Source organism: Rana temporaria, chromosome 5, assembly GCF_905171775.1.
Source record: "Rana temporaria chromosome 5, aRanTem1.1, whole genome shotgun sequence".
Taxonomy (NCBI): Eukaryota; Metazoa; Chordata; class Amphibia; order Anura; family Ranidae; genus Rana; species Rana temporaria.
Window position 1 is genome coordinate 84808350 of NC_053493.1, and position 21045 is coordinate 84829394.

Below are 21045 nucleotides of genomic sequence, written 5' to 3' on the forward strand. Positions count from 1 at the left end.
AATCCAAGGGGCAGGCAAAAAACGTGGTCAAACAGTCCAGGGTCAATTCCAGAGCAGGCAGATGTAGGTACAGTTTAGGGTTAGGCAAAAGAGTGGTCGTATAACAAGCCAGGGTCAGTTCCAGAGAAAGCAGAGGTATTTTTAGCATTAGGCAAAATCGTGGTCGTATAAAACAGTCCAGGGTCGGTTCCGGAGAAGGCAGAGGTATGTAGAGTGCAGTGGCATAAGGGGTGTGGAGGAAAATGACAGGGAATTTGAATTTTGTTTACCTAATAATTTTCAATAGTGTGGTAACGGCGGAAACATGCACCTAAACAGAGGCCTGGTTGGGAGGGACAATCGGGACAATAAACTGTTGTGTCTCTTCTGACTCCTCCTCTGGCGCACACCCGACATTTCTTCTGACGGGCTGCACCTGTTCGACGGGGGGGGATTTTGTCAGGAAAGTGCCGTTCGTGAAGTCTGCTCACGCAATCAGTGCGAAGAATGTCTGGTGGCATTTCAGGGAACAAAAGGGCGGTGATAACGTCTTCTTGGTAGAGTAGATATGGAACGGGATTCTGTGTTGCTTTTTTGTAGATAACATAAGAGTTATAGAAGGCCAAACTGAAAAAGTAAATGGACACTTTTTTATACCAGTGACGGGATTTTCGGGAGGGAAGATAGGGTTCAATCATCTGGTCATTGAAGTCTACGCCACCCATAAATAAATTGTAGTCGTAGACACAAGATGGTTTCTGCACTGGGCCGCTTCTTTTGGGGACTTCCACGTAGGTGTCATTGTGGATGGTGGTGAGCATGTGGACATCTCGTCTGTCCCTCCACTTGACAGCCAATAGCTCCTGGTTCCGTAAAGACGTCGTCTCTCCTCGTCTCAGCTTCTGATTCACCAATTTTTGGGGGAAGCCCTTTCTGTTTATTCTCACTGTGCCACATGCTGGGGTGTCTCTCCGGTAAAGATTTCTAAACAGGGGCAAGCTAGTATAAAAATTGTCCACGTAAAGGTGGTATCCTTTTCCAAGTAGTGGATAGATGAGCTCCCAGACGACTTTTCCACTTGTTCCGATGTATTCGGGGCATTCGGGGGGATGTAGTTGGGAGTCCTTCCCTTCGTAAACAATGAAGGAGTAGATGTACCCCGTGTCTCGGTCACACAGTTTGTACATCTTCACCCCATATCGGGCCCTTTTGCTTGGGATGAATTGTTTAAAGCCCAGCCTGCCGTGGAATTTTACAAGGGACTCATCTATTGATATATTTTGTTGAGGGGTATATAACTGGGGGAATTTTTCAGAAATTTTTTTTAGAAGTGGCCGAATTTTAAATAATTTGTCAAAAGCAGGGTCATTTCGGGGAGGGCACTGGGTGTTGTCATTATAGTGGAGGAACCGTAGAATCATGAAGTATCGGGATCTGGGCATACGGGATGAGAAGACGGGCATGTGGTGGATGGCTTTGGTAGACCAATAGGCGTACCCTTTGTTTTTTTTTGAGAGACCCATATTGAAGGTCAGGCCTAAGAATATTTTAAACTCCTCTACGGTCAGGTCTCTCCAATGAAAGGGGCGGGCATAGCTGGAATCGGGGTTGCTTAGAATAAATTGCTGAGCGTAGAGATTGCACTGGGCCACAATAGATGACAATAATTCGTCTGTAAAAACTAAATGAAAAAAATCAATCGTGTCAAAATTATCGGTGTTCACCTGTACACCTGGTTGGGCGGTGAAAGGGGGGATACTTGATGCTCCAGAATTCGAAGGCAGCCACAGGGGGTTTTGAAGGCCATAGGGAAGGCTGGCATGGCCCCTATCCCTTTGGGGCAGAGAGGACACCCTACTGGTGCCTGACCTTTGTTGCACTGCTTGCGGGGTGGACGGCACTGCTTGCGGGGTGGACGGCACTGCTTGCGGGGTGGACGGCACTGCTTGCGGGGTGGACGGCACTGCTTGCGAGGTGGACGGCACTGCTCGCGAGGTGGACGGCACTGCTTGCGAGGTGGACGGCACTGCACTAGTAGTAGGCTGCTCCACGCCAGAACGCCTTCTTTTAACGGGCACAGGTTCCTCCTCTGAATCAGTATCAGACCCGCTTCCTGTTACGGGCTCATAGGCCGAATCGGAATCGGACAGAGACTCCTCACAGCTGTCATCAGACGCCCATAGTTTCTGGAAGGCCTGCTCGGTTGTAAAAAAATGTTTTGCCATACTGGTGGCTAGTGAGGCTGGACTGCAGAACACTGGTGGGCACTAGTGGCACTGCAGTGGCGCAGGTGTAACTGATGGGCAAATGTGGCACTGGTGTGGCTCTGGTTGCACTGCTGTGGCTCTGGGGTCACTGATTAGCAGGCGGCACTGGTGGGCACAGGCGTCACTGCAGTGGTGCAGGTGGAACTGGTGTGGCACTGGTGGGGCACAGATGGCACTGGTGGGGCACAGATGGCACTGGTGGGGCACAGATGGCACTGGTGGGGCGCAGATGAGCACTGGTGGGGTGCAGATGAGCACTGGTGGGGCGCAGATGAGCACTGGTGGGGTGCAGATGAGCACTGGTGGGGTGCAGATGAGCACTGGTGGGGTGCAGATGAGCACTGATGGGCACAGGTGGCACTGATGGGCACAGGTGGCACTGATGGGCACAGGCGGCACTGATGTGGCTCAGATGACACTGGTGTGGCACTGGTGTGGCTCAGATGACACTGGTGCGGCACTGGTTTGGTACAGGCGGCACTGGTTTGGTACAGGCGGCACTGGTGTGGCACAGGTGGCACTGATGGGCACAGGCGGCACTGATGGGCACAGGTGGCACTGATGGGAACAGGCGGCACTGATGTGGCAAAGATGACACTGGTGTGGCTCAGATGACACTGGTGCGGCACTGGTTTGGTACAGGCGGCACTGGTGTGGCACAGGCGGCACTGGTGTGGCACAGGCGGCACTGGTGTGGCACAGGCGGCACTCGTGGGCACAGGCGGCACTCGTGGGCACAGGCGGCACTCGTGGGCACAGGCGGCACTTATGGGCACAGGTGGCACTTATGGGCACAGGTGGCACTTATGGGCACAGGTGGCAGTGTTGTGGCACTGATGTGGCAGTGTTGTTTTACTTTTGTGGCACTGGTGTTCACTGGTGTAGGACAGGTGGCACTGTTGGGGCACTTGTGGGGCACAGATGGCACTAGTGGGGCACAGATGGCACTAGTGGGGCACAGATGGCACTGCCTGGGGCACAGATGGCACTTCCTGGGGGACAGATGGCACTTCCTAGGGGACAGATGGCACTGCTGGGGTAAAGATGGGGCACTGCTGGGCACTGCTGGGGACTGCTGGGGATTGCTGGGCACTGCTGGCACTTACTATCGATTTGAAAAAATCTCTCTCCTCTCCTCTCACGCTGCAACGGTGTGAGGAGAGGAGAGAGATGACCTGCATGTGACCCAGCTGCAGGGTTTGTTTACAAATGTGATCGCGCCGTCATTGGACGGCGCGATCACGTGGTAAGGAGCCGCGTCCATTGGCTCCTTACCGCGAGTGCTGTTGCTGCGGGTCCCGTAGACCCGGCGAGCACCGGCGATCGCGTGTGCGCGCCCGCTCGGGCGCGCACAACGCAGTCTCTGGGAGGACGTACATTGACGCCCTCCTAGAGTACAGTAACCGCTCTGTAGCCGTATTTTGGCTATAGGGCGGTTACCAACTGGTTAAAAACACTTACAAGATTGAGAGACTGGGCATGCTCCAAAACATGTCCTGTTTACTCTGACATCACTTCCGGTTGCCTGGATTGCATGCTGGTCTTGACAGCATGGCTCTCCATCTTGCATCAGAGACACAGCGTTTCCTACTGCTGGTTGGCTGGAACTTCCACCGACAGCTGTCTTGCTCCCAGGAGGCTTCCCGCTCGATGTTGTGGATTAATTGATATGCCTATTTTTCAATTCCATCTTGTAAGTGTTTTTAACCCTTCCTTGTCATTAAACTGTTTTATTACTGCTTTTAGACGCTCCTCCTTCTCTGCTTAGATTAAAACGAATAATCTTACACATTTTTGGTCACTGTTTAGGCTATGTTTGCTTGTTCATTTTGGGCTGTCGACCACAAGTGGTGGTTGTTAGTTTGTCTTCTTTTCACATCATTTCTGTTAGGTCTTGCTCACACAGGCTTCAGAGCACATTCCAAACACCTGCCAAGCACCATCCTGATTTTGGAATAAAAGGATTTAGTCAAACGGCTGAATACACACCCGCACTTAAACAAGTATTTTCTATTTTGTGCTGCCTGAACATTGCCTGCTCATTGACTTTAATTTCTCTCTCTGGAAGGTCTCCCTGCTGATAATTGAAGTGCTATTTAAAGCAAATCTAAATCTAAAAAAAGTTAATGTAGCATCTTGCTAGTCCTTGGATTTGGTTGTACTTTCCTTTTTTTTTTTTTTTAAAGGCTAAGCTTAGTTTCAGCAAGTATAGTACAGAAAAACCTTATAACCTTATACTGCAGTTCATGTACTCACATCTGAATGATGAGAATCTGAAAACAGTGCTGTGTCCTGATTGGAAACATCCCAGGTATCCCCACGGTATATAGCGGGATAAGGATATGGGATTATGGAAGGCAAAGGAGCCCCTCCAATAACCATGCTCATTTGCAGATGTATGGAGAGTACAGATAATATCAGCATAGGCCATACATTACCACTCCTAGGGATTATGAGCCCAGGTTTGTGTATGGTCCTGCCCATGTATTCGGGTATCTCTCAGCAGATGGGCGCAGGGTTATTTTGCGACCGATATCTCTCCAGATACATTGGCTAGTACAGGTCCAATGCGGGACTGTGAGTCTCAGGTTTGAGGACTTTCCACTGTATCCGTCACATAAACAAGCTCCCCCGTCTCCCTCCTGGTATTCGCCAACACTATGGAGGATAGAGCCGTAGCGTGGTGTCCGGGCGGAAATGACAGCAACGCGCTTCACAATGCTATTGCGTAGATTTAGCTGATGTGCTAGGATATTGTCACACAGGGACTATCCAAGGCCATACTCTTATATAGACTCACTTTGATGGTGACGCTATGAACTTTGTGGGGCGTTTTTTCTATGGACCATAGGTCCCCATTCTGAACAATCCACAGCCCCCACCATAAGAGTACCACCCAGTCATTTTCTCTGGCCCCCTCACCCCCTTCTCCCCTCCCTAGGCTCGAGCCCCCAGGGGGATTTGTACATGCTTGCTCCATACACAGCATTGCTGTCATACTGGTATTACCCAGGAGGAGCAAACCTGTTCCAAATCACCTGGCGTCCGGGGTGGTTTTTGTATTTCATGTTACATGTTTTTATGTGATGTATGGCCTGTGTCATGTGTGTGTGTGTGTGTGTGTGTGTGATATTGTTTGGTTTGTTTACTGTAGTCGGCCAAACTGGATATAAGCAGGCCTATACTAACTTTCATATCCACTAACCAAGTTTTAAACAATCGATAAAGAATTTATACTTTAACAGTGATCTATTTCTGTTATTTCCAAAAGCCCTCTTTTCTTCCCCCCCCCCCCCCTCTGTTTGGGATATTTATTTGTACATATAAGGACTGTAGCTGCAAGATATTACATTATCTCAATTCTCAAATACTTCCGGGTGAGTCCAGTGAAACTGGAAAATTATAGTCACATGGCTGAAAATAAAGATTCTTATCCATGTGTAAAGTGAATTAAGCCTTATGCCGCGTACACACGATCGGTCAAACCGATGAGAACGGTCTGATGGACCGTTTTCATCGGACCAAACCGATCGTGTGTGTGCCCCATCGGTTATTTAACCATCGGTTAAAAAAAAGCAATCTGGTTTTAAATTTAACCGATGGATACCTAACTGATAGAAAAAAAACGATCGTTTGTAGGCACGTCCATTGGTTAAAAATCCACGCATGCTCAGAATCAAGTCGACGCATGCTTGGAAGCATTGGACTTAGTTTTTTTCAGCACGTTGTGTTTTACGTCACCGCGTTCTGACACGATCGTTTTTTTAGCCGATGGTGTGTAGGCACGACTGACCATCAGTCAGCTTCATCGGTTAACCAATGAAAACGGTCTACCAGACCGTTCTCATCGAAAGGACCGATCGTGTGTACAGGGCTTTAAGCACTATATAAATTCCATAGTTTTTCATAGCATTTCTAAAAGCGTACATGAATGTCCGGACATGTGATATTTACTTTTATTTTAAAGGCAGCTGACTTCCTGTCCAGTAATTCTGTAGAGTAAAACTGCCAACTGCCATTTGGGTATTTCTCTTTTTCCTAACTTTCTCTCACTTTTTCATACAGTTGACAAACAACATTGCTTCCAAGATGGGTTTGTGTTCTATCAGTTTTCTTCTGATGAGTGCGCTGATACGGTCTGTGAATTCGGAAGAGACAGAGGATGGCAGATGGGGGTTCGGCTCCTAAAACAGCTTGCACCACTTGCTCCACTGACTTCCAATATTTGTGATGTGTAAGTATTTTTCTTCTTATCAACGATCTGACTGTTTTGTAATGACTAGACGCATATTATCGCCAGAATATCCTGTTGCATTGCAATTGTTATAAGAGTAAGCATTAATGGACAGACTGAAATATAAATGAGCATGATATGCCTATTTGGATTTCATTTAATACTGTAACTGTGGCCATGCTATGGACATTCATATATTTACAATTATAGACTTTAGAACACTTTAGAACAAGCCCCACAAAACATCTGTCAATTTATTGAGTATTTCCATTCCCATGACTCTATACCAGTGATGGCGAACCTTGGCACCCCAGATGTTTTGGAACTACATTTCCTGTGATGCTCAACTACATTGCACAGTACACAAACATCATGGGAATTTTAGTTCCAAAACATCTGGGGTGCCAAGGTTCGCCATCACTGCTCTATACTGTGTAAATGTAATTTCAAGTAATAATGTGTGTGAGTGAGTCTGTAGAAGGACTTGTCCAAAATCAATGAACACACATCTGCCTGCACTACAGTGTCGCAGGATCAGATCTAAGGCCATTCAGAAGTTAGGGATATAGTACCTATAGATATTTAGGTAGCTGGTTGTGTAGAGTGAATATAAAAAAAACAAGGTCGCGCTAATCAAATAAGTGTGAATGAACCACAAAATATAACATACGAACCCCCAATGTGTAAAGAAATACAGGGAGTGCAGAATTATTAGGCAAGTTGTATTTTTGAGGATTAATTTTATTATTGAACAACAACCATGTTCTCAATGAACCCAAAAAACTCATTAATATCAAAGCTTAATCTTTTTGGAAGTAGTTTTTAGTTTGTTTTTAGTTTTAGCTATTTTAGGGGGATATCTGTGTGTGCAGGTGACTATTACTGTGCATAATTATTAGGCAACTTAACAAAAAAAAAATATATACCCATTTCAATTATTTATTTTTACCAGTGAAACCAATATAACATCTCAACATTCACAAATATACATTTCTGACATTCAAAAACAAAACAAAAACAAATCAGTGACCAATATAGCCACCTTTCTTTGCAAGGACACTCAAAAGCCTGCCATCCATGGATTCTGTCAGTGTTTTGATCTGTTCACCATCAACATTGCGTGCAGCAGCAACCACAGCCTCCCAGACACTGTTCAGAGAGGTGTACTGTTTTCCCTCCTTGTAAATCTCACATTTGATGATGGACCACAGGTTCTCAATGGGGTTCAGATCAGGTGAACAAGGAGGCCATGTCATTAGTTTTTCTTCTTTTATACCCTTTCTTGCCAGCCACGCTGTGGAGTACTTGGACGCGTGTGATGGAGCATTGTCCTGCATGAAAATCATGTTTTTCTTGAAGGATGCAGACTTCTTCCTGTACCACTGCTTGAAGAAGGTGTCTTCCAGAAACTGGCAGTAGGACTGGGAGTTGAGCTTGACTCCATCCTCAACCCAAAAAGGCCCCACAAGCTCATCTTTGATGATACCAGCCCAAACCAGTACTCCACCTCCACCTTGCTGGCGTCTGAGTCGGACTGGAGCTCTCTGCCCTTTACCAATCCAGCCACGGGCCCATCCATCTGGCCCATCAAGACTCACTCTCATTTCATCAGTCCATAAAACCTTAGAAAAATCAGTCTTGAGATATTTCTTGGCCCAGTCTTGACGTTTCAGCTTGTGTGTCTTGTTCAGTGGTGGTCGTCTTTCAGCCTTTCTTACCTTGGCCATGTCTCTGAGTATTGCACACCTTGTGCTTTTGGGCACTCCAGTGATGTTGCAGCTCTGAAATATGGCCAATCTGGTGGCAAGTGGCATCTTGGCAGCTGCACGCTTGACTTTTCTCAGTTCATGGGCAGTTATTTTGCGCCTTGGTTTTTCCACACGCTTCTTGCGACCCTGTTGACTATTTTGAATGAAACGCTTGATTGTTCGATGATCACGCTTCAGAAGCTTTGCAATTTTAAGAGTGCTGCATCCCTCTGCAAGATATCTCACTATTTTTGACTTTTCTGAGCCTGTCAAGTCCTTCTTTTGACCCATTTTGCCAAAGAAAAGGAAGTTGACTAATAATTATGCACACCTGATATAGGGTGTTGATGTCATTAGACCACACACCTTCTCATTACAGAGATGCACATCACCTAATATGCTTAATTGGTAGTAGGCTTTCGAGCCTATACAGCTTGGAGTAAGACAACATGCATAAAGAGGATGATGTGGTCAAAATACTAATTTGCCTAATAATTCTGCACTCCCTGTATAAACATATATATATATATAACACATAAAAAATTTGAAGAAATGTTGATAAAAAGAAAGTCTCTGAAAAATGAAAGGTGAAATCGGTTCTACACGGAAAGATTTCCAGCAGGATGGAACATTTTCCGGGACTTGCACCACCACCCAGGGAAAATAAATGAAAATCTCTGTGTGGTAATCACTTAGAGAAGTGGGAACTCTTACCGGACGGTGTTGACCCCCTGTAACAGTGAGGTCATGCCTACATTAAGGCTCAAAGATCTGAGGCTTTTAACCCTGTACATCCAACTCATTTCGTGTTTAGAAATAGCTCCTCTTTTGGGTCCCCCTCTCCAATGCCATTTCAGCTTATCAATACCTGTAAAGGAGGTGCCTCTGGGGTTTTGATTGTGTAACTCTAGGTAATGCCTAGAAACAGGGTGACCCATAAACCCTCTCCTAATATTCCCAATATGCTCATTGAATCTTACCTGTGGAGCATTTAATGAAGGGCTTTATTTGAAACTCTTGAGAAGTGCTATTAGAAATGAATTTAGTGGTTTTCCTATCTCTAATACTATTAATGGAACATACAGTACATCTTCTACATTTATGATATCCTACTAAATTCTAGAAGAACGTTAGTTTATTGTTATTTGGTGGATCACACATCAGGGGCTAGTGAGTCCTTCAAAGAAGGAACTCCTCTAAATACCACCTGTGGTTGATCTGGGAGAATGGGGCCAAGTATGTGATAATTTTTAATATACGCCAATGTTTACGCACTAGTTTCTTAATCAAAAAATGTTGGTGAGAAAATCCAGTAACAAAAGGGCATGAAAAATTATTATTTTGTTCATTGGTCATCTTGGGTTTCTCAACCAAAAGTTGGTCTCTATTTAATTCCTCGACTTCATGGTTGTGTAGAGTAAATGCTAGAAGATTAGAACCATTTAGCAGGTATGTTATACTGATATATTGATTTTTGGATTCTGAATTTGGCACATTTGTATTTCGTGCAGGAACAAAGTATTTGGCAAAAAAAGCTTTGAAACCAATAAAACACAAGCTAGTTTGCCAAGTTGACGTTTTTCAATGTTTTGGTGTACCACAATTCTAAAACACAATGTAACCCTAATGTAATCCTAAAGTTTAGACTAATCCTAATCTCTGAGCTCAATCTTGAATCTAACACTGTCTCCTAATTCATTTGACCTTCTAGTAGTCATAATCTTAATATTTATATTACTGTCATCCAGCATACAGTATTCTTCTGCTAAAATAGATTTAGTCTTAAAGTGCTTGTAAAGGCTGAAGGTTTTTTACCTTCATGCATTCAATGCATGAAGGTAAAAATATCTTCTTTGCGCACATAGCCACCCCTAAAACTTACCTTCTCAATCCAGCAATGTGCACAAGAGCCTGGGCTGTCCCATGTCTTTCTCTCCTCCTTGGCTGAAACACAGCAGCGGGAAACATAACATATTTTGTGTTGTCCCCAGAAAAGACATGAGGTAGAAACTCCATCTCTGAAGAAGGGGAATGCGCCCCCAAAAAGCATCAGTGTGCATATGTGAGTCCGCAGAAACACTTGGAATTTCTACCTCGTGTCCTATGTACTTACTATATACCTGTGCACCTTTTGTGAGTATGCATTTTATTTATATATATATCAATACATTCAGTTTTTACTCGGATAATGCACTAGGGGTTTGCGCCTTCCCCTAAAACCGCTTTTTGTAGCGCAAATTGTTCTTTTTGCTGGTAAGTGTGCTGGGAAATCTTTGCATTGTGTATTTTCTGTACTTTTTAAATTATAATTTCTAGAATTATGCTGGGAGAGTGTCAACTGATTTGTCTGTTGCCTTTAAAATGGGATGATATAGAAACTTAATTTTTGCACCAAGCAATTGTTAGTGTCTTGTGTGTCACTTCTGCTCTTCATTCTGTATTCTGGAGAAAGACAAGTGGGTGATGCCACATGATGGCATAGTACAGTGAGTGATATCACCAGGGAGGAAACACTTAGTTAATATGCAACAACAAGTGAGGAATGGAACATTCCTTTTAACAGTTATAAATTGATAGGCGGAGGAAATGAATTAACATGAAGTAAGAGGCTTTTATTTCCATACGATACACTCCCTTTTAGAGCATCATGGTAATAAATTCAGCCATTCTGTCAAGTGAATCTGTAAATGTAAAAGTGTGTAAACCAAGCCCGGATCTAACAGCAGTAAAGTGTCTGCAGTAGATCACATTAACGTCAAAAATATGAGTACATTAAATTGACTATCTGGATGTTATTTGGCTCATGTGGAAAAAAAATTGCAGTAAAAACAAATCAGGATGCCTGTGGAAGGAGCATGCTGTTAGCTTGCATTCTGATGACTGGAGAATTATACATACCGGTACATTAAAATCAGTACCGAGGCAGGATAGCACAATGAGAAGACAAGTTGACGGAATGATTTTATGGACTGCTAAAACCAAAACCTGTGCTCATCTGTTTGCAAACAATGTATGTCTCCTGTCATGTTTGTTTTTAAACATTGCAAGGCCATATGGCACAACTTCTGCAGGTGTTTATTTGTGGTGTACACATTGCATTTAGGTAGTGTAAACATCAAGTAGCTAAGACTAGACCATATGTATTATTATTCTGTTTTCATGTTATTTCTAGGTGGCATTTTATTGCATATATGGATATTCAACATAGACACGTGATGTGTATACCAGCTGGACCATTTTCCCATAAAATACATCGTACAACTAGTGACTACATAATGTAACCTTGAAAAAAAAAGGCCTGCTGCATTGTGATGTATTATAGTCAGTTTTATATTGGCAAGGAGCTGAATAGGTCATGTGATCTGTCATCAGCTGTCACCTGAAATTATTTCTGTGATCTCCCTTCAGCTCAGGACTTGTCTTTTCTGACATATGTTTTTAGGCAACCAGTTTCCTGTCATTTTCTAATGCACTCTATTTTCCAAGAATGATTTTTTTTTTTTTTGGAAGAAAAAAAATCAAAATTTTCTCATGGGCCACCATTGTGCCATTGTTCTCATTGTGCCACCCCCACTTACCTCTGTTGTCTGGCTAGCCTTTGTATTACACTAGCAAAATCGGACATCTCAGTGATGTGGGGCAAAAAAGATGACAGTGTGCTTGCTATGACCTAGAACCAGTGATTGGGAGGGTAGGCAAACTATATTCCCACTCAGCTAATAGATTGGCTGTAGGTGACTAGACCCTAGGTTTAAAAACGCAAAACGCCCCAGAAAAAGCATCACCCACAGATGTGAACCTAGGGTAAAGCATTCACCCTTTTCAGTGTTTTCTAATGTTTGCATAAGTAATAACTTAAACAATAAACATTCAACATCGTACTTAATTTCACAGGTCTGCTGATAAGCTAGAAAATGGGACTGATGCCAACAACAGAGTTCTGCAAATTCAAGCACTTGCCCGTCTCACTTCTGCAGTAAGTTGACAACAAAATAAGTTTGTAGATACATGTGTGTTATCTTCTATATAATGTATTGTATCACCACTTTTGACAAAACTCCTTTCAAGCTGCTTATTTTTGCACAACAGAAATACCGTATTTGCCTGCGTATAAGGCGGCTGCGCATATAAGACGACCCTCTAATTTTCACTTTATAACGTTGGTTTTGTGCTATAGTCAACGTATAAGACGACCCCCTTGTGCGGTAATACCGTATGTTCAGAAATGTAGAGGCCACCAAATGGATACAGGGTGCTCTGTAAAACCGTATGTATTCAGTATATGCGCCGCTCAGCCAATCCCTGGTGGGCGATGCACTCTGATGACTACAGAGCCGGCTCGGATTGGAGTAACAACCTCTGCCAGTCTGAGCAGGCTACATATGTAGCCTGCTCGGATTGGCAGAGGTTATTGCTTAAATCCAAGCAGCAGGCTCTGTATTCATCAACAGAGTGCATCGCCCGCCGGGATTGGCTGAGCGGCGGATATACTGAATACATACAGTTTTACAGAGCACCCGGCGGGCTGATATCTATCTGGCAGCCTCTTCACCCTGCGTATAAGACGACTCCCGCTTTTTGGCTGTGTAATTTCGGTGTAAAAGGTTGTCTTATACGCCGGAAAATACGGTACTGTCAAAACATATGTAATTATGTTAATACACATTTGTGATTTAAAGTGGTTGTAAACTCTTACATATACCCAGTGAAGAAGCTGGCATCAGGTGATACACAGAGATCCTCCTACATAAACTGCACCTGTTTATCTGCGGTCTTCTCTCCTCTACTACCGTTCAAAGTCCACATTTTATAAAGCTTGTCTGAGCTGTCAGCAAAAAGGGACGGAGAGCTGAAAGTTACACTCTGCAGAGCTCAGTGAGGAGAGCTCTGAGAGCTGATTGGAGGGAAGAGAGACACTACTCTTCACACAGGAACAGAACTGAGGCTGTTAATCGGCTAGAGGTCCCTCCCCGGTCACCTTTTTTTCTCTCTTGGTGTCAGGAAAACTTGTAAGAAGTGATTCATGCTGATAGCAGAGCAACGAGGCAGCAGATGAAAATGACACTTACTTACAATTACACACTATAGTGGGATATACTTTGTTTATATTTCATATCTGAGGTTTACAACCAGTTACAGCTGCAGTTACAGCATATTCATGCAAAACTTTTCCTCCTCTAGTCTGCCAATTAGATAACTAGTGAGTGTGCCAGCCCTGTGCTATCTTCTCTCTAAACATAACCCTCTCAAGTTCACAGCACCTTCTTCCCTCCTGCCCACCCTTGGCCAGAAGTTTATACATTTTTGTTGTTGATGTATGGAATTTTGAGTAACAAAACTGAGAAGTATCTCATTATATTAATATAAGTTAGTGTGTTTGTATGTTTCATATCCAATACTTGTCCATGACACTGGACCTCTACGGACCTACCAATGTACGGTACATGTAAATCTCAAAAATGTGTGTGGAGTAAAACTTCCCATTTAAAAAAACATATGCACCATGGTATCTAAACAAACGCCAGAATGATGGGTACCTATTATCTTGAGCTAGTTGTTACAATAAAAAATCAACATTTCCATTAATGAATCTCCCATTTCAAAACTTCTCCCATGTGGTAAATAACCAACCATAGATCCTGCACGTCATACAGAAGTACAGATCTTAACAATTATGTATACCTCCACTCAGGGCTCTTATAGCTCCATAAAGCCACCCGTAAATTCCATTGACTTGCAATGCATTTTTGAGTGTGTCAGAATTTAATAAAACCTATGTCAGTCTAGTCTGGTGTGTTCCTCTTTGTTAGCTAGTTATCTACAGTCCTCCAATGATTTAAAATAGGTGGTACATTTATGGAAATGTTGATTCTTATTATAAAAAATGCCCCGAGATTTTAGGCACCCATCATTCTGATGTTTGTTTTTAGATACCACAGTATAGTGTATATTGTAAGGGGTTAGCTCGGTAGCGGGGGTGTGTGACCCCCTGGATGGGTTCACTACACACTGAATGATACAGAGAAACAGCCGAAGACGGTTGAAAACAAAGAATTTGGTTTATTCTTCCATCTTGCTGGAAACAAGTGCAAGCATCCAAACAGCATAAACAAGATCAAACATAAAATAAACCCTGGCCACTTGGGGCGTCTACCTTCGCCACACAGGAACCTATATATTGAGTCTGGCACAGCCTACTGCTGTGCAGACACTGCTGGTCATACAGCAGAACAGCAATAGTCTTTTGATTTTGTTTTCACACAGAAAAATCAACAGCACCTCACCTCTTCAGAAGTATTTCTGCTCACTGCTCTCCTTCACGCAAAAGCCTCAGGATGCAGCAATCAGTAGTAATCCTCTGGCTTCCTTATAGAGGCCTTAATTGCCTCATTCTGAACAGCTGAAGTTTTCCAACGCCCTTAAACCTTTCTGGCCACTTCTGCAGCCGACACCTGATAATAATTGGTGTATTGTCTAAACAAGGCAGAAATGTATCTCCCATCTGTAACAACACCCACAGATTTACCTGACTTCCTGTCACAATATGTAATTTATTTTTGTTGAGTCTTTCATAAGGGAAATTGTACTCCAAGCATGTTTTTGAGATCCATATGTACAATCGTATTGGTTGAGCCATAGAAGTGCTAAGAGTTAAGCACTAGTATTGGATATGTGGCATTGATATGTACCAGGAACTCCGGATTGCAAAAAAGAGGTTGAGACTTTTCTTTTTGGGCACATGTTTTTCATAGTGTATAAAAGAAAAAATGAAATTATATGCCTAAGTTCATAGAAATACATTAAAACACAAAAGAGCACACGTGTCAATGACACATTTTATTAAACCTAGAATATCTAGCAATTTATACATAGTTAAATAGAAAATACTAGTATTCAGAATCAAATAATTGTCATCAGTTACATGAATATCCGTATTTACAAAATGTTCCTGGAGAACATCTAATAACCCTGAAGGCAGCTGGTATCTGTATTGCTCTTTGCTACAGTAAATACTGTACCTGTTTAACATTTTTTATTCTTTTATAATCAAGCACATTTCAGAATACAAGAACATGTTTTGACTAAATGTATACACCGACCTGTCACATCTTGATTACAGTGTATAGTTGTGCAACATGTAAACAAAACAATGAGTAATAATACCTCAGTTATAAGACTAAGGTGCAATGTGCTTTTGATGCAGTTTTCAGTGCGATTTATGTAGTGCGACTTTGGGTGCAGTTATATTCTATGGAGGCAAATTGCACTGAAATCGCACCACAGTTGCACAGGAACCTTTTCAAAAATCACACCACACAGTCACATTGATGTGAACGGGCACCATTGAAAATATTGTGATCTTGTCATGTGATTCTGTGACTCAAGTCACATCAGAAATCGTATCGTTGTGAACCAGCACTAGCAATGAATTTTGCTTCATGTCCCAAATGCAAACCCCCCAAAAAAACAGAGAGGTTAACTTACTAAAATAGTAGAGGTTGTTCTCCTAGCATAGTGAATGTTAATGAATATGTTGAAGCTATGTTCACATTGAATACTCAATTATTTGCAAGGCTTATTAAAGAGGAACTTTTTTTTTCTTTTAAAAGAGAAGTACAGTTTGAGCTTTTTGGGCTGGGCTTCTCCTCTGGGTCACAGGAGTGCAATTCGTTTTGCACTCCTGTGACTCGTTTTCAGCAGAGAGCAGTCGGAAGTCCGCTCTCCGCTGATGTCACTGCCATCAGTCCAGGCACGGCGTCATCACAACTTCCAAAGTCGGGATCCGCCAGCTGCCTTGATTGATGGCAGTCTCCGCTCCCCTCTGAGACAGCCGCTCCCCGCCTCTCCACAGCTCAGCGCTCCAATGAGCATGGAGGAGCAGAGAGGAAAGATGCTGACTGACAGTGATGTTCGGTGGCTTGGTTCTCAGTGAAGAGACAGTGAGGGACATCTGCAACCCTGCAGCATCGGTCTGATGCTGCATCCATCTAGGTAAGTATAAATAAGCCCCCCCAACTCCCAAAAAAACATACTTCTGACGCTATCCAAAAAAAAAAAAATGCTTTTAGTTCTACTTTTATAAGGGCAACTTCACATCTATGCACATACAATAATGGCCATTTAAAGTCCCCTTTTACATGTCCTAAAATAAGTTTTTGCCACAATTTGATGCACACATTAATGCTTGTTAATACATGCTTTCCATGTGTTTTTGTGAAAAGTTGCATTAAAAGGTTACAATTTTACTCTAAAAGACAGCATTGACTGTTTGATAAAATTACAGGCATTACTATACATTATTGTATACGTTCTTTTGGCCCCCTGGACCTCCTTAGCATGAGATACAGCAGAAAAGTTAGTGCAGAGATTTTTTTTTTTTTTTTGCAATTCAGCGATTTGAACATCTTGCACTAATAATATTTCCGACTTCACCTATATAGTGAATAGACCCAATGACTTTTTCTTGCAGCATAATATGTTACTGTTTTTCAAACAGCCACGTATCCATTGTAATTCAGAAGGTTGCCAATCTGTCAGCCATTACTATTCAATCCAGTTTTTCTACTCGTTTGGCTGACTCCCTGAAAGTGACTCCTAGGTGGAGTTCTAGACTTGTAGAGCACTTAGTGATAGCTAGCAATAAATATCATTGCTTTTTTGACATGTTAGGATTACTTTATGTAATATACATTGTGAATATGTAACTTATCCTATGATAAATTGTGCTGATAAGCATTACATTATTTCCCAAATGTGCTTGGAAAGCAGAAATGGAGAACAATGGAGGTAGGATTGAAGTCCTAACTTCTCATTTTTGAAAGCTTGATAGCTGTTTGCGTTTGTCATATTTGAATAGACACACCTTCATTTATTTTATAGCTCTTTTCTAGTGTGCTATTAGCACTTCCATTGTTATTGACACTGTCTGGAACCTATTTGCCAGTGAAATGAGCAGTCTCCCATCACATGCTCATAGTTTTTAAATCAACAGAATAGCCTGCGGAGACAGCAATGACTTTGGCTCATTATGGCACTCATTGACAGACATCATTAAAATAATATCCCTGCACTGTACAGCTGAGAGACTTTGTTTTGTCTTGTAAGATTTCAGGCAGATCTGTGATGGGTAAAACAACGCTTGTCAAAACACAGCCCGGCCAGCTCAGTGAATCCATCCACTCTTGCAATAATTGGTCACAAATGGGTAGCTAACTGACAAAACTAATCATATTAAACCAGGCAACATGGCCTGTCCTGGCCAAATGGGATATGCCTGAACAAATACGCTTGTATTTTATATTCATGAACCTGCAACTATTTTAAAAGCCATCAAATACTTATTATGAAAGCTTTTAGTGTTACGGAGGGAATATAATATATATTCATTGTGTTTATAAACTTAACCAAGTTGTACAGGAAGAATAACTTGGTTAAGAAAACAGAGACCATGCATGTTTTATATCAAAAGAGTCTCCTTTACTTTTAACAATATTGTCCTTCTGCCCTAAAGCATAACTAAACCAAATACAGAACATAGATTATGCTGCAGCTTACCAGTCCTGTTTCATTTACATTATCCCTTCTCTTCCTGTATGTGGATGATGTCACAAATTTTTTAACCACTTCAGCCCCGGAAGACTTTACCCCCTTCCTGACCAGAGCACTTTTTACAATTTGGCACTGTGTTGCTTTAACTGACAATTACGCGGTCATGTGATGCTGTAACCAAATGCAATTTGCATCCCTTTTCCCCACAAATAGAGCTCCCCTGACAGAACAGGGGTTTCTGTGTTTACACACAAAATTCCCCGAACTGGCTCTCGTGCACGTGATCGCATGTGGCCGGTGGTGATCGCGACTGCCGGCCACACGCATCGAGCACCCCCCCTCTGGCGGCTCTTAAAGGTAACCCATTATGGTCCCGTAAAAATACATGAGGCGGTCGGGAACCGGTTAAATAAAAAAAAATGTCTGCAGGGAAACATAAGCAGAAGGAGCTTCTAGTTCTCTGCTGCTGGTCACATGTCCAAATGAAATAAAAAAACACACACCCCCTTCAGCCTGTTTCTTAGAATAAAAGGGAGGTGAAGCCTCCATCAATATACATGTAATATCCCACCCCATTGTGTTTAGCTGGTTAGTGGGCATGGAGGAGGATGGAGGGAGTGGGCTGTCATTTACCACTGTGTATATGCCCACACGTGTGAGTCTACATAATCACATGAGCTGCTCAGATGTGATAGGGAGGAAATGCTTAGCATAGAAACTTACTGCAAACTGAGCATGTGCAGAGCTGCCAAAACTGCTCTGCAAAATCCCTAGCTGGATTTGGGCCATGGATAGAAGGGCAGAAAGGGGGGGGGGGGTGGCAACAGAAAACTAATCTCATGGTGAGTATGAACAGTAGACATGTGCAATTTGTTTAGTTTCCGTATTGATCCGCTCCGTTAGCCCGTTTGGCTCAACGGGGATTCCTCCGTTAATCCCCGCTGAGCTGTCGGCGGACAGGGCGGTCCCCGCACACAGTGCAGAGACCGCCCTGTCTTTGCTCCGCTCTCCCCTATGGGGAATCGGATGAATACGGACCGTGTGTCCGTATTCATCCGATCCGTTCCGCCAGACGGAAGAAAAATAGGGGTTTCTTCCGTCTGAAAAAGCGGAACTTTGCGGACGCGGATCGTTGCGGACGTTAGCGGATGCATCATCCGCTAACGTCTGCAATCCCATAGGGATACATTACAAGTCCGTAAACGGACTTGTAATAAATGGTCCGTTCGTCCGCCCGTGTGAAAGGGCCCTAATGCGCGGCAAGGAGCATTATGCAGTAACATATATCACATTTAACTTGTCTATAACATTTGTGCACTATTGCATTAGGGTTAAAGGGAAGTTTTTTTTTGGGGACTTTGTGTGAGGCACAAGACACATGGTAGGAGAAATTATGTAAATTGTTTAATTAGCATAAAAACAAAGCATACCTCATAACATGTGATACATGATAGAACATGAGTAATGTAAACCATATACAAGACAATGACATACGAAAAAGAAGAATTTGTATATGTATTAATGCACGCATCTGAAATTGCATAGTATCCCATTAAAGTAACTGGTTTAAAAAGCCAAATGCTTATTTTGGTAATGCATACAAATGGGTTATACAGATGAATCACAGATAAGGCCAAGCTATGTGTTGAGAACATGATGACATTGAATAGGCTCAATGCGTTTCATGGCCAGTTGGCACTCATCAGGAGAAAACGCATACCATATCTGAAAAGAATGAAAAAAGGTTTCTATATTGCATTAGGGTGTGCACCCCAAAGCTCCCCAAAAAAAAACATGCACATGTTTGTGTGTATGTGTGTGTATGTATATGTATATGTATATATATATATACACACACACAGGCAGACGCACTTATAAATGTAAACAAATATAAAAAAAAATATTAAAGCATGGACAGTTTTAGTAGGGCAGTGGGTGGTGTCAGTATGGCAGAGATTGGTGTTAGGTGAGTAGTGTCTGTAGTTTTTTTTTTTTATTATCTTAATATTTGTTTTTTACAATTGTTTTAGGAGCCCCACTGGGCGCTTTGGTGAAATATCAGGGGTCTAAACAGACCCCTGATGTCTCACTTTTGTCACAGAGAAATGGGCTGAGGACAGAGATTCCCCAGCACCTTTCTCTGGAGGGTCAGCTGCACTGGACAATGAATGAATGGGAAATGAATGGGAAATGCTCTGTGGCTTCCTATTCATTCACAAACCGAAGCCTAGTAAACACAGTTTTACTAGGTTTCAGTTATAAATGAACACAGTGAGTTATCTGTACCAATCACTCACTGTGCTCATTCAGAAAAAAAGCAGCTGATAAATGACATGGACAGCTGGGGGATACTATGCCACCTGGGGGTGATTAGGGTGTGCCCAGGCACACATGGCACTCCCCCTGTGCATGCCTGTAATCAGATTATGCTAAATGAATTATAATTGCTTGCTATGTGACTTATGTGATGTAACTTTATCCTTTTTAAATCAGACACTTGTGTATTAATGTAGGACGGTCATGGAGTGTAAGATCTCCAAATGAAAGATGAGAGAGCTAAGTTTTTTTTAAGGACTGATATAGACTGTTGCCACATTTAGGTCTATACGGGCCTATGTAAAGGAAGTAAAACATCAATGTAAGAATCCACAGAAAAAAAATGATTTTTCATTGATTCCTAATTTTTTAATTCTGATTCAACATAACTGCTCCAGATCCAGCATGCAACGTGTGAGTCAAAGGACTTTCAGTTTCAGTCTTTTCACGCAGATAATTTGATTCATTTCAGTCTTATTTTCATGGATTGCTCTGTATTTTGGAGAAAATAATCCTGATGTTTTCCAAAGATCTGTGAACTTACTTTCTCATACGAGACCTTACCGATGCGGTCTTATGCTGAAAACAGCAAATTGATATATATTCTGGTTTGTGTACAGTCATATTCAAGAATTAACCAGGCATCATTTGCATCAACCCTCATTTGGAAAAATTCATTGGGATTTCTACTTGAAATGTATTTACATTAAGTAAAATGTGTGTTTTACAGTAGAAATATGTACAAGTGGGAATAGGCCCTAGGAGTTCTGCGATGCATACTGAAAGCAAGCCTTCCTTGTAAATGGGTGCTGAGTGCAGACATTAAAGTTTGTGGGAATGTTGACCTTTGTAGAGTGGATATAAAGCATTCAATGAGCCATATATACAGTATGTATGGTCAGTACAGCTTGTATTTCGCACCAAATATAAATTGACATAGAGAAAAACAGCT

The 21045-nt window shown here is 42.5% G+C and overlaps 1 protein-coding gene across 4 annotated transcripts in view; it reads left to right on the forward strand.

Annotated features, from left to right (window-relative positions):
• RAPGEF5 (Rap guanine nucleotide exchange factor 5) overlaps positions 1-21045 on the forward strand; it is a 382012-nt gene that overhangs the window by 130419 nt on the left and 230548 nt on the right. For all 4 annotated transcript variants that reach the window (XM_040352795.1, XM_040352797.1, XM_040352796.1 and 1 more), the window contains 2 exons: positions 6312-6480; positions 12123-12204. In XM_040352795.1, the coding sequence (XP_040208729.1) occupies positions 6312-6480; positions 12123-12204 (251 nt within the window). The remainder of the gene's footprint in view (positions 1-6311; positions 6481-12122; positions 12205-21045) is intronic.